Source organism: Schistosoma mansoni, chromosome 3 (genome assembly GCF_000237925.1).
Source record: "Schistosoma mansoni strain Puerto Rico chromosome 3, complete genome".
Classification (NCBI taxonomy): Eukaryota; Metazoa; Platyhelminthes; class Trematoda; order Strigeidida; family Schistosomatidae; genus Schistosoma; species Schistosoma mansoni.
The window spans coordinates 6845880-6857705 of NC_031497.1; the positions used below are offsets into that span (position 1 = coordinate 6845880).

Here is an 11826-nt window from a genome sequence, read left to right on the forward strand (position 1 = left end):
TAATTACCTTACTTGTTAGTACTATGCGAAATTGTTTTCAATATTTAACAAATCAATATAAAGTATAATGAACAATTATGGGAACTAGTAGTAAGCAAAGATTGAGTGAACCCTATAAATCTAAATGAAAAATAAATCTTTATATCCACTAACGAATGGAAGTTCGAACGTTCTGGGCTCAATCTAGTGATGGGTTTATATATGTGCCCAGAAGTCAAAGAAAAATTATTCTAATGTTCCCTGGTTTCCAACGGTTCACTTGCTGATAGTCACTAATGACAATATAGATCTTTAAATTATACGAATTTCCCGTAAACCATTTACGCAAATAAAACAGAATTAAAATGTATTTGTTCAAGCAGATAAATGAAAGAGATAAAGTACACTCAGGCTGTTAGCCAGATATATTGTACGGGTTATAACATCAAGATCAAGATCAAAGAAACTGAAAAATGGATTTGACTCATGATTAAGGATAGAATTGGAAAAAGCGGTAAAGTACTGATCATTTAGTAAAAATAATATTTTGTAGTATACCAAAATAAACTTTATAAACATATTACTAATTAATCTATGTGCATGAAACTTCTATGTTTGACATGTAGAAGGCGTTATATATCTCTGTGGAAGAGGTCCTTTGGAAATTATATTTTATCATCCTATTATCTACATACAAACGTACGGTATCTTGATCTCAACTTTTTTAATAAGATGAATTATACGGACCTATAATTAATTGAATACAGTAGATCAGAACATAGATACTTAAAAATCAACCAACTTGTTTTTTCACATTTGCGAGTGTTTCACATTCTTTAAACTGTAGTAAACCAACTATACAAATGGTAATAAAAATTAAATCTGATAAGTCGTTCAGGATGTACATATACATACTTTAAGAAATAGATTTAAGTTCAAAACTCATGATCGAGTAGTTGAATGTCAAGTGACTGCTTCATTAGTTCACAATTTCATTTAAAACAATGTTTCACAATGGAATTTCACCAACAATCTAATTTACATTTATATACATACTTATGTTATCACTCTGTCTGTATAAATTGCGGTAGAATATAACATTCCTTACACTGATTGAATATGATTAATTAACAAACAAATATATCATTTATTGTATAAATCAAATAAAAAGTTAAAATAATCAGCCGTAAATACGACAGGGTATTTTTTGGAAACTATATACACAGAGAAAATCATAATTACTATTTGTAAGTAGTATCCAGTTCATAATTTTTATTCATTTCTATTGTACAATCTGATCACAAACAGTATTGATCTTTATGATGAACTTAACATATTCTTGATTATATGAATAATTTAAATGGACAAACGTAAAGTTCAACATTTAAATAGTTCCAAGGTGTTATCATTCGTTTACAAATACTCATTTAGATAAGTAGTATATACCTGAGAGTTCATTTATATGTTCTCAAAATTTATAAGTAATAAACTTTCAAGTCCCTCTGTTTTACTGTTAGAGTTATTTTTAAGATTATTTACACTATTATTATGAATACTAATAGTGACAAAAACTAAAGTTATTTTGTACCACAGAAATCTAATAAAGGTCAAACAGGATATTAATTAGAAAAATTTTAAAGGAACCAATATGCAAAACAACTAGATGAAAAGCCAATCGATAGAGACAAAGAGTACGCATGATAGAAATAAGAAAACAGCAATTATAATTATTTTACGTGCCGAAAGTATATGATGAACGATGGAAAAAACAATCATAATTAAACTTGTTAAAAATTTTCTCAGTGTATAAATTAAGCACATAGCTACAAAAAACTAAACATCAAAAAGATGGATTCTGGATATAGATAATCCTGTCTTGAAGAGTGCTACGTATATGAAAGCTATACGGTTCCATTCATCGATTGTTGATAGGTAAACGCCAATAATCACTTGCACAGGACTATATAAAAGTGTAGACTTAAACTGAATATAATCTTTTCCTTTAAAATACGTAATAAACTATATTTAACATCCAATTATGAAATACGCAGGAAACGCCTCGTTATAGCATTCGTAACTCTTCATTATTAATGGAACGACCACATCCTACATCTTCTCTCTAAATTTTCGAGACTGCGATGATTTGCCGCAATCTATCCGTGAAATAAAATCACTCATATCCTTCGTTCGCTGTATCGATTCTTACCACTTCTCTCAAGACCCCTTAAATATACTTGCACTATTAACTATATTCCATTCCACCAATGAAATAATAACAATAAATTTTTAAACGTTATTATTGCTGAACCTATTCATTAAACCTCTCTACCTGCAGGTATCTTACACTTACACAGTCCCTGGTAAACCTAGTTAGTTTAAATAATATCTAATTTGAACAGCAGGTTATACCTAGTACATGAATAACGGTGAACCTATCATAGTGATTATTGCTGTAGTTGTTCTGTGCTCTCTATTTCCGTCTTTTCTCTAGTGGTAGATGATTATAATCACTCCGTTATGGCACTGGAAATGATCTTAAATGCTGCTCGTATATCAAGAGAATGTCCACTTATACAGAATTAACGATTCCGGAATGATCTCTCACGTTGCTGTGATCCACGAGAAGAATGTACTACCTAAACAAATTTTGAACTATAACACTTTACGTAATTTAATACCATATATCGGTCCTTCATGTTCAACATTCTGATCATGCCAGTAATAATTTTCAGAATTTGGATTTATTTATTTATATAAGTTCTCTCTGTTTGGGCGCCCAGCAGTATCCCAGTCCTTACACAAATCAAATGATTTGTGTGACGCATATATGTTTGATGCCTCCTTGTTTGTGTGTAAATGAATAAACATAAATGCATAATTTCAAGGTGGTACATACATTACGTCGTTGAAGGAAGTCGACACTCATTAGCAGATTGTTCACAAAGTTGAGTTTGATGTTAGAGAAATTACCGTATTAAAAATTTGACAACAGATTGACATAAGTTACACCGAAGGAACTACACTTAATTGGTTGCTATACATGTTCACTTAATAGGGCAGTTAGGAAAATGACACAAAATCAGTTTAAGCTATCGCATTGCAAAAGAACTACTCTAAAACCTTCTGCTTTATAGCACAATCCTGTACAGAACTATGTGGCGAGATTTCGTACAGAAATCAGACTTATTAGAGCTAAAGATATAATTAGGTGTCTTAGATCCCAGGTCTGTATAACTAATACTGGAAGTGAATAGCTAAGAGCGTTTAATAATACAAATATATACAGCTAGATGTTCTTGAAGATCACTTCAATTCGGAGATAACTTTGGACATGGACTGATGATTTCAACTGAGGAACAATTGAAATCCGTGGATCATTGGGATAAATACCTTGTCACTGAAACAAAATAACCTGCTAATTAGAGGCTTGGGATTCATTACTAAAAATATATTAGGATAATCAAGACACCCGAAAACATGGGTCGTAAAAGTTGATTGTTCAATCATCAGTCATATTTTGTTTTGTTCAATGGTCCACATTATATTACGGAGATACTGGAGAAATATTTTCAAGCCTGATCATTAACAAACACTTGTCGAACAATTATCTCATCCTATTTACTGTTCGGCAGTACTTTAGACACGGTAATTATGTTTTAACGTGTAAAGGTAAACGTCAGTTAATGAAAAGTATGTTATTCAGTTCTGGATAAAAATTATCTTTCATATGTGCTTATTAAAGTCCACAGGTTGTAGTCTTCTGGAGCATTCGTACAGTTGAGTCATGAATTGAGATCGTGAAATGATATTAATCACTAATATTACCTATCATTATTCACGTTCAAGGTTTCAGAACATTAGTCAATCGTGTGGGAATTCATTCATGGAGGATCTAGCAATAGTGGTATAGTGAACATAACAATATGACAACGTGGGACATATAAATGATCAGTTTGCATAATTAGCATCAACTAATTCTGTGAATGCCTTGAGTAGTTTGGTGATCACTGATTAATCTTGACCACAATCCTATTTGACTTTCTCTATTCCAAAATTAATTCACTATAACATAATCGTCAAATTTCAGTGGGACAAAACGGTCAATGAGAATTCGAAAGGATATGAACACAGAAAACCCTGTGGAAGACAAAGAATGGACGCACTTGTGAAGATAACCATTTACAAACAAAATGGTCATCAGAGTAGGTTCATTAGGGACTTGTGGAATATTTGAACTCACTTCTACATAAAGTAGGCCATGATGGAGTTATACAAAACGACAATAAAATGTTATCAATTAAACTACTCAGCTCAGTGTACACAGTACAGCCAAAAGCAGACGTAGCTGTCATACATTTTGAATTCATATTTTTGTACAAAAAAATAAACATGACACGCAGCAATTATTAACTTCACTTCGTCTAGCCATTGAGGTGATGTTAAGAGGATTTAGAATATAATTCACATTGTCATTATGATTTTTCTCGTACATTAAACCTGCTAATCATTTCACTCTATACGTTTTCTATTGTTGAACTTTCACTATTCATTAAAGTGGTTATTCATGACATGCATTACAAGAATTGCAACATGCACTAGCTATTTATTAGTGTTATAGTCACTGAAACTATTAAATGTGATACAGATTACGAGGGTATATATCTGGTACTGAATAGCTGAGAAAATAAACTCCCCGAACGAGACATCTTGGCGAAAGTATTTTAAATCTGATTTATGAATGGGTATTTCTGTGATGAAATGAAACTATCAGTGATACTTCAGGAGATTGCGCCAATATCCTTTCAGGTTAACTAAAATGAATGTGGTAGTTATATTTCTTGACTCTGTTAGGAGTCATCATTGTACTAATTGGAGTTAAAAATAACGTACACGATCAGGTCGAGTTACAATAAGAACTAAACTGAACTAAATACACAGACGTTAGAAATATCCCAAAGCTGTTCCGCTTCAGTCGATTCGTCTTCTAGTGGACATTAACATTTTAATGTACATGCTACCTTTGAAATGAAATATTCAGTGATCCGTTTAATCGAGTTGTTTAAACATAAAGCCAATAGATCTACAAACTTAAATTTCTACATTTTCTCAGTCTCCATTTTTACTTCGGGGTTGAATTCGTCATTACGAAGATGATAGCTTAAACTAGTCTATCTTGGTCCAAAACTCCTTGTTATTTAACAAATATCCTGATAAGAAATTATTAATTAATGACACAAAAACAAAGGTTGGTCTCCTTTACGTAAGCTGGTAGTTTAACGTTCCCGAACAAACTAGTGGGAATTTACCGAAACCTTTTTAATGCGCTGTAACAAATCAACTCTGCTGTTTAGTTCATCAATTTTTAGTTTCTACTAAGCAGCATTAGTTACAAACGACTTGTTTGTTCAGTGAACAAACTTAAGTAAGGCCAATATTTAATAACGATCAGTGGATATCATTATCTGGAAACATTTTGGTTACGATCTACGAGTAAATCACAATTTGTATTTCGAGGCCTTAGGTAGTGTGACTAGAAATCGGTCAAGGTGGCACGTTTGCATTAGTTCTTTATTTTCTTGTTGAATTTTGAAGTTTGTGTAACTTCCATAGTTAATTTTATTAGTTCATCTCGAAATGCATTTTCTGTACTTAGTTTACCACTTACAATGATTTTATTTTCACTCCATCACCTTCATTGTTGCAAATTTCCTCTAAAAATAAGTAAGATGTTTACATTTTAAGGATGGGTGTTTTCTGAGTAGTAACCAAAAAGCTGCTGTAGATGAGTCCTACTCATTATTTAAAAGCTTAAAATCATTCAGGTTGGCTGTCAGTGGTACTGAAAATAACATGCGGTCAACTGGTAAAGCCACCTTTTAAACTAATTCTAGTTGAGTCTGGATATTTCTTATGGTAACAACCGTAGCAGGTTAATAATTCGTACAAATGCAACTACATAACTAAACATGATATAACTTTTTTCTAATAACCGTTAAATTGTAAGATCATCGCCTTACAGTTAGCTTTATTAGCTCTCTAATAAATTTGACGATGGAATACAAGGACCAGGCAAAATAATGAGTTCCATTTACCAGTAAATATAAGGCATTGGAAGAAATACAAAAGGCATAAGGAGGGCATCGAGTCAAAAATATGTATTTTAACGAGACCAGTAAACTAAGGAAGAGGACTGAGTATTCAGAATGAACTCGTATCTTGCTAGACATGTGCAAGTGAATGAGACTTTACAGTTGCTCATGTTATGGAAAAAGATACTTTTTCTTACGAAGGCTGACTGGATGACCGTTAGTGATTATCCATCTTCACCTAACACCCTTAGTCTAACCAGCATTACAAGCGATTGTCTCATCAGTGCTTCAAATAAGTGGTCAAATACTTGTCTCCCACTGTCACGTGCCGCGTCACAAGCACAAGGCAATATAGTGGATTGGTGCACATTCTATAAGTCATTATATAGGAAGGTGGACAGCTTAGCTGATCCATAAATGGCGCAAGCTAGTGAAAATCCAATAGCTATTTTACCTCCTGGGACTTCGTCAACAATCGACTTCTTAGGGATAAACAAACAGGATAAGTGAGACGGTCTGTGTTGTATTAATTAACCCCGAGTGGCCACACTGGATTTAAACCAGAACAGTTCTAAGGAAACATTTTACATTTTAAAAGAGGAAAAGAAGTCTCAAGCAGGTGTCGTCTGTTACATAGTATCTTTATTCCATAAAATTGGTAGTTGCGTAATTGGATTAGTGAATAATAGACGAGACGATGGAGTTATCTTTAAAGACATGTGTTACTAGGTTAAGTAAAAATGGGAGGGGACGAAAGAGTACTCTAAACAAAATCATGTGAGGTCGCCAATTCTGATCTCATTCAGTCATAAACTCTAACTTGATTAATAGTGAACGGGCAAAAAACGGTTTTTATACTTTCCTACTACAGACACGGTTGTAAAGTTTGTCGACCGATACAGCAAAATGCAGTCTTCATGTTAAAAAAATTAGCCTGTGGTTTGAAACTTTACTAATTCTAATGAGAAGCAGCGTCTAAGAACACATTATTAGTTTTAAGAGAAAAGCGATACATGACAACTAGAAATAAACTACGCTGCATCTTGCAATAAAATTTAGGTTGGACTGTTTCAAGCTATAGCTGGAAAAATGAGGAAGGGTAAGAAATAATTAACTAGCTTAAAATGACGACCAGTGTCAGCCGGAAGGGAAATTCTTTAGATACATGAACTACTGTGTTTAATGACAAAGTGCTCACGAACATGAGGATCAGCTAACAAGAACAAACCGAACACTTGAACCTCCGAATGCAGCGGAACTATCTTGAAATATTTGTGCCATTCGATTGTCTCATACAATGTCCACAAAAATGTTTTCATTCCTTATAGCTTTTGAGTACGTCAAAAGCTGTCTTCCGAGTGAATCTTATTTACTTGTAGCAAACGTCTTAACGTTAAGTAGATAATAATGTATCCAATATTCTTCAATATGTTATTAAAAGAACCGAAGATTCAGAAACGTACTCAAACACTACACAAACGGAAATAAATTAGTACTGGAACCTTAGTATATCCTCAATTTAAGTCAAGTGTACCTTGAGTAAAACAGTTTGATTGCAATACTTGTTGCAAAACGTACCTTAAGGCTAGTAGTATTACTTTTATTAATATAAAATTAAGATACATTGTAATATTTCGAGGTGACAAGCACAATAACCCGGGACGCTCTACTTTCGATGATAGATCATTCACAAGGGAAAAGACCAATGAGTCAAAGTGATTGTGTAATGAACTGTGATACAGTGTATTTTGTCACACGCGACGTTTCAGTAATGTGACTATTTTGAGGAAGTGCCCAAATAGTTACGTTCACAAAAACCTTAAATGGAGGAATAATCGGTTAGACTTGGATGTACGAAACATTAGGACAGACATGAGTAATATGATCAATTTAGTAATTGAACATATCTAGTTCTAAATTGCACCGAGTACATAGTTACCGACTACAGGCCACTGGACATCGGAGTTACTAGACGTAAGGTTACCCGGGACTGAAAAATATTAGCGAAATATTCATGTCTTCAGATAATACAATAAACATGTAATATTTGACCAATACTGACGAAATTACGGCTAATCGTTAGTATAGCATGTGCCGATGGCAACCGGTCATCAAACAAATTCCAGAGTCGATGAAAAATAACAAATGAACCAGAGGAGATATTTATAATAATTGTGCATTTTACTGATTGAAGGCATTGAAGTCAAATACAAGAGATGAAGTTTGTTGTTGCGAAACTCACGAAACTTCGCCATTTACAAAGGGTTCACTTGGTTCAGAATTGTCGGGAGTATCAGGAACTCCAATACTAGATGGTTGCTCCTCAGCATTTTTGGTGACCTGTGTATTTAGAAAGTAACAGTTAAATAGTTACCTTGACGTTCGACAAATCTTCTGCTAGTCCATTGATAATATCTCTGAAGCGTGAAAGCGAACGGCCTGGAATTGTAATTGCAGTTCTAGATGCTGTTCGGACTTCTGAGATACGTAGGTAAGTTCCAAACCGATTGAACGAGGAGTCGAAGTACAGAGTACGGTTGTCAAACCTTAGGGACTTTGACTCCGGCAAACTAAGAGCTTTATAAGAGGTACAAGTAAGAAATTTTGAAACATACATTTACTATCATTTACTTCGGAACCATCCCACCATTTTCCCAGCATGTCATTGATGGCATTATACAAATCTAGCATGCCCTGAGACGGAATAGCAAGTTGTATTCTGTTCAAGGTTGACAACATTGTTAAGCGGAGAAAATGACCTCTTTTGTTGCGTTTGAGGTCAAGGAAATAACGTCTGTACGGATAGTTGACTATATGGGACTTGATGAGGCTGTTTGCGGGCTGTAAATCTGTAGTTTTATTTGCGTCTGAGTTTTGAGCACCTGAACCTTCGTCATTTGACTTGATCTCTTCAAGAACATCAATGAGATCCTTTAGTTTATCTTTTATTTCTACGGCAGCTTGCAGGGTCAGAAGAATTCTGGCTTTTCGACCGTCGGAACTGACCTACTTTCTCATCACGTTTAAAGTATACCAAACCTCAGCGATTTTCATAAATATCCCTCTTCTATTTTTCTTGACATCGACATAAAACCGTTTTTTCTGGACTTGCAGGGCGACACTGGCCAAATCTTCCTCTTCCTGAATATCACCTAATTCCGTAGTACCAACAAAACTAGAACTTACGCCTATGGGGTAAAGGACCAGGTAAATATGGCATCATTGGGAAATGTGGATTAGGTGGTGGCCTGTACAAAAGAGGGTTCATCTGACAGAAAAAAGCTTGACATGGAGTAATGAAGGACTCACCATCGAAAAGTAAAAGAATTATGACAAGCACGCCTAATTTGACAACAATTTCGTTCAACCCGGCAAAGTGAAATTGACGTGGTAAAAGGTTAAACAGTGGAGACCTTGAACTTAGTGGCTCACATATGTAGATGCAGCAATGCTCATTTGAGTGCCGATTTGAGCCTTGAATGCAAGGGATCACAAGTGATCCAACTGAACCACGGTTAATGTAAAAATCCTTCTGTTTTATATCTGTTAAACATTGACGGACTGGGTGGCTGGATGAACCTGAAAAAGTCAAAAGAGGCTGCTTAAGGTGACATTTAAATCTTGCAGTAAGAAGGACTCAGTACTAAAGAGTGGGTTAAAGTGGTTGGGAAATTTCGTCCATAAACACTTTTCACTTACTGGCTGTATGAAAAAATGTTAGACAGAAAAAGAACCACAACAAAGATAAGATGTTGACAAAAGAGGCCATTAAAATTGTAACTTCCGGGTTTATGGGGCTTCGACAGAGGATCATGCGAAAGTCACTTTGAATGGGACACGCAGTTACTTATGTGGCCTTCGAACTTTTTACACAGATGTATGGAGCTTGCTCAACAGGCGATTGGAGCTATGTGTACAGATAGATTAGCAGATCAAATATGATCACCATCACGGAAAATTCGTTGACTCAGTGTGTAGGCAATGAAGTTCTGACTCTGAAAACTTCACACTAATAGTATTCGACAGAACTCAGAAGCACAGAGCAGGGGGAGCAGCTATGTTAACTGAAAATACTATCCTTTTTACTGTTATCAATAATATACCTCATGAAAGTGGAATACGCGAATTAGTTTAAGGATGCGAAAAGGATTCGGATTTTGACAACACCTTCACACGTAACACCTTTATCATCAAAGTATACCAACCGAGTCTTATCAGAAGTCAGAAATGAAGGGGTTCGAAGGTATGTCTGGGAGGCTATCGGTATGTCGAGAAGTGTTTGGTCTAAGTTGGTTATCAGTCGTAGGTGATGCGTAGCCCGGCGTACTCACTCGTGATCTGGAATAGATGCGTGACCAGGCGTCCTCAGCCAGGGTGTGCAGTAAAACAAACGAGGTTAGCATCATTATCGAAGACCTACATAACTATTTATTTTGAGACTTTATTTACCGTTACATTGCACTCTCCCTAAGTGGCGCAGTAACTATCTTAAGACCCGGCCAGTCAGAAGTTTAAGCCCAGTCAACTTGTAGTTGGTAAATACTATTCTTGTAGCTTACTATGTTCAGAAGTAATTGATCGTCTTTCCTTAATAAAAGGGGCCATGTGGTGCAGTATAACAATGGAAAAAATATAAAATGGAAATTTAGATTCATAATAATCTTCATCGGTTTTTCAACTTTTTCGGCTGTCCTGGAATAGAAACAAAATGAATTGTAAATGCATGCCGAAATACACTCGCACATGCGTAAGGACACAAAACGTGCGAAGAATGATATACGAACTGGTATACATGCTTGTTGATAATATCAGATAGTATAAACACAATTTTTGCACAGTTATATATTTTCGGGACTTTGTAACAGTAAAAAGCTGACGGCTCAAGACTCTAAATGCTGACATCATAGTTAGTTGTTTTTATCAATGATACAGTATTTTGGGTTTATGACGAAGGACTTTGAAGGGTCCTTCGTATGCCACTACGAGAGGTCGTCGTAATGAGTCGCGACGTACAAAAACATGTGTACTGCATCCTAAAACAGGTTGAGCGAAATTCCAGTTGACTGCAGTCGAGTGGGAACTGGTTTAACAGAACGCATGGTGTTTGGAATGAGATTCTCCGTCCCGACTTGCGACCCCGCAGTTATCTACGTATACGTGTACGGAGATGAGACCTCGAAAGACCCCGCTGACCAATCTGAGGAACGTTTGTACAGAATTTCTTTGACCGTAAAGCATGCGCAAAATTTCGTAGGGTCTGAAGGAGGTAGTGACTACGGTTTCAATAATGTCATCAGCAGCCATGGGAACTTGGTTATATGCTTTACACAAATCGATTTTCGAAAAAACCAGTGGTACCTCTTAAGGTAGCTGTCAGGTCGTGAGAGTGAGGCAAGGGATAACTATCGACATTCATATCCAGTTGCCGATAATCACCAGTTCAGCACCAGCCGTTACTATTTTTTTTCGAGGGCCATGTAGAATGTAGAGCTGTCCGATGGCCGAATAATTCCCAAGTCTACCATGTGGTCGATTTCGTTTTTGGCCAACCTTAGTTTTTCGAGGGTTGGTTTAGTATTGCCATCTACAAAACTATTTTCACGTGTCAATAACTAGATGATGGTTTTGTAGCAGGTCTATGCCAATGATTGACATAGAAACATCTGGAACAACCGAAATCCAGTAAATGGGTATGCATCAACCCACATTAAGATACACGTATTGTTTACCGCATGTGTAGATCGGTTTACCATTAGCC

At 35.4% G+C, this 11826-nt stretch overlaps 1 protein-coding gene across 1 annotated transcript; it reads right to left on the reverse strand.

The window, feature by feature from the left end:
- Positions 1-8284: 8284 nt before the first annotated feature.
- Smp_075120 (putative pur-alpha) lies at positions 8285-9432 on the reverse strand. Its single transcript, XM_018799059.1, has 6 exons — positions 9378-9432; positions 9255-9336; positions 9108-9220; positions 8684-9074; positions 8443-8645; positions 8285-8408 (listed from the first exon to the last, which is right to left on the reverse strand). Exons 1-6 carry the CDS (start codon positions 9378-9380, stop codon positions 8307-8309), a joined length of 894 nt encoding a protein of 297 aa, XP_018650885.1. The 5' UTR covers positions 9381-9432; the 3' UTR covers positions 8285-8306.
- Positions 9433-11826: the final 2394 nt, after the last annotated feature.

What these genes read in the sequence shown, in the direction of transcription:
- Smp_075120 (XM_018799059.1), bottom strand. An exon ending in TGGTCCTTTACCCCATAGGC is followed by an intron (nt 9,221 to 9,254) that starts GTAAGTTCTAGT and finishes CTACGGAATTAG; the next exon opens with GTGATATTCAGGAAGAGGAA. An exon ending in CGAAGTAAATGATAGTAAAT is followed by an intron (nt 8,646 to 8,683) that starts GTATGTTTCAAA and finishes CCTCTTATAAAG; the next exon opens with CTCTTAGTTTGCCGGAGTCA.